The following is a 1,942-nucleotide window of genomic DNA, read 5'->3' on the forward strand; positions in this document are numbered from 1 at the left end:
TTGTGAGCTGTGACAATATTCCATTTTCAATCAAGTGGTTCTTGAATTCATAATCCATGTATTCTCCTCCTCGATCTGATCGAAGAGTCTTGATTGATTTGCCAAGTTGATTTTCTACTTCAGCACGGAATTGTTTAAACTTTTCAAAAGTTTCGGACTTTCTTTGCATCAAATATGCATATCCATATCTTGAATAGTCATCAATGAAAGTGATGAAATATTCATAACCTCCTCTTGCTTTGACATTCAAAGGTCCACATACATCGGAATGTATAATATCTAGAGGTGTTTTAGCTCTTTTACCTTTTGCCAAAATTGACTTTTGGTCATCTTTCCTTCAAGACAGGATTCACAGACTGGTAGAGTACTTAGTTTTAACTCTTTCAAAGGACCATCCTTTACTAGTCTTTCTATCCTTTCTACATTGATATGACCAAGCCTTAAATGCCACAAATATGTATAATTATTTTCATCAGAAATCTTTCTTCTCTTAGGGGTTGGTTCAGCGAATTTGAACATTTCAGTTTGAAGTAAATTATGTGAAATTGGCTTAATAAAAAATAGACCATTCTCAACATAACCAGAACAAATATTCATACCATTCTTATTAATTGAAACAGAGTCAATATCAAAAGAAACATAAATAAATTGTTCATGCAACTTCGAAACTGAAATCAAATTGCGTTGGAAACCAGGAATAAAATAAACATTGTTCAAAATCAAATATTTATTATTCTTAAATGACAGTCGCACTGTCCCAACTGCCGTCGCTGATAATCTTTCCCCATTGCCTACTCTCATCATGAAAGCTCCCTCATCAAGATCCCTGGACGACTCCAGCATCTGCAAAGAAACACAAACATGGTTAGATGCCCCTGAATCAATTATCCAGCTTGAGAAATCATTCTCAACAAAGCATGTTTCCATGACTAGTAAATCTAATTTACCTTGTTTCTTCTTTTGTTTCAGCTCATCAAGGTACTTCTTACAGTTCCTTTTCCAATGGCCATCCACGTTGCAATGGAAACATTTTCCTTTTGGTTTGGGTTCAGCACCCTTCCAATTCTTCTTTTGAATCTTTTTCTTGCCCTTAAACTTTCCCACATTTTTCTTCTTTTTATTCTTAGAAGAAGAAGCTTTTCCCACAGCCACATTAGCTTCGGCAACATTTGCCTTGCCATTGTTATCATCTATCAGAGATTCATAACTTTGCAGCTCATTTAGGAGTTCTGTCATATTACATGCCCTATGATTCATAACATAGTTTGTCCTAAATTAGAGAAAAGCAGGAGAAAGTGTCTCTAGGATCATGCCAACTTGTGTTTTTTCATCAATGTTCGCACCATTGATATCAGCATCATTGAAATGATTAATCATTTTCAACACATGCTCACGAACTGAAGAACCGTTCTTCATCTTGCAATTCATAACTGCTTTCACAGCTTCATAGCGTGCTTGTTCAGATGGACGTCCAAACATTTGTTGTAGAGATTCCATAATCTCTTTAGCAGTCTCAAAGGCTTCATGCTTAGTTCTAAGCACTTCATTCATTGCTGCTAACAGGTAGCAACGTGCCTTGTTGTTTGCAACAATCCAATTGTTATATGCTTGTGACACAGTCCTTGAAGCATTAGCTGGAGGCACTGGAGGACAATCCTCCTTGAGGACAAAATGGTAACTTTCATTGATCAAGAGGATATTCATGTTGCTTTTCCATTTAGAAAAATTTCACCAGTCAAAACTTGCGATGCAAGAAGAAGTAGAATAGGATTTGACATATTTTCTGAAAAAAGTGAGAAATATTTTCAATGTGCAGTTGCATAAATATCACAAAAAAAATTTAAAGACAAAGTAATAGAATGCAGAAAAGCACATGATAATACACAAAACATGTTACTTGAGTCTTAAAGAATTATAATCACCACAATTAAATGCCGCCGTA

At 35.3% G+C, this 1,942-nt stretch overlaps 1 protein-coding gene across 1 annotated transcript; it reads right to left on the reverse strand.

The window, feature by feature from the left end:
• Nucleotides 1-587: 587 nt before the first annotated feature.
• LOC140828493 (uncharacterized) lies at nucleotides 588-1,721 on the reverse strand. The gene is made up of 2 exons (XM_073191437.1): nucleotides 948-1,721; nucleotides 588-843 (listed from the first exon to the last, which is right to left on the reverse strand). Exons 1-2 carry the CDS (start codon nucleotides 1,255-1,257, stop codon nucleotides 818-820), a joined length of 336 nt encoding a protein of 111 aa, XP_073047538.1. The 5' UTR covers nucleotides 1,258-1,721; the 3' UTR covers nucleotides 588-817.
• Between the last annotated feature and the right edge of the window lie 221 nt (nucleotides 1,722-1,942).

This window comes from Primulina eburnea, chromosome 3 (genome assembly GCF_022965805.1).
Source record: "Primulina eburnea isolate SZY01 chromosome 3, ASM2296580v1, whole genome shotgun sequence".
Lineage (NCBI taxonomy): Eukaryota > Viridiplantae > Streptophyta > Magnoliopsida > Lamiales > Gesneriaceae > Primulina > Primulina eburnea.

What these genes read in the sequence shown, in the direction of transcription:
- LOC140828493 (XM_073191437.1), bottom strand. Translation starts at nt 1,257, where the DNA reads ATGAATCATAGGGCATGTAATATGACAGAACTCCTAAATGAGCTGCAA. An exon ending in GAAACAAAAGAAGAAACAAG is followed by an intron (nt 844 to 947) that starts GTAAATTAGATT and finishes GTTTCTTTGCAG; the next exon opens with ATGCTGGAGTCGTCCAGGGA.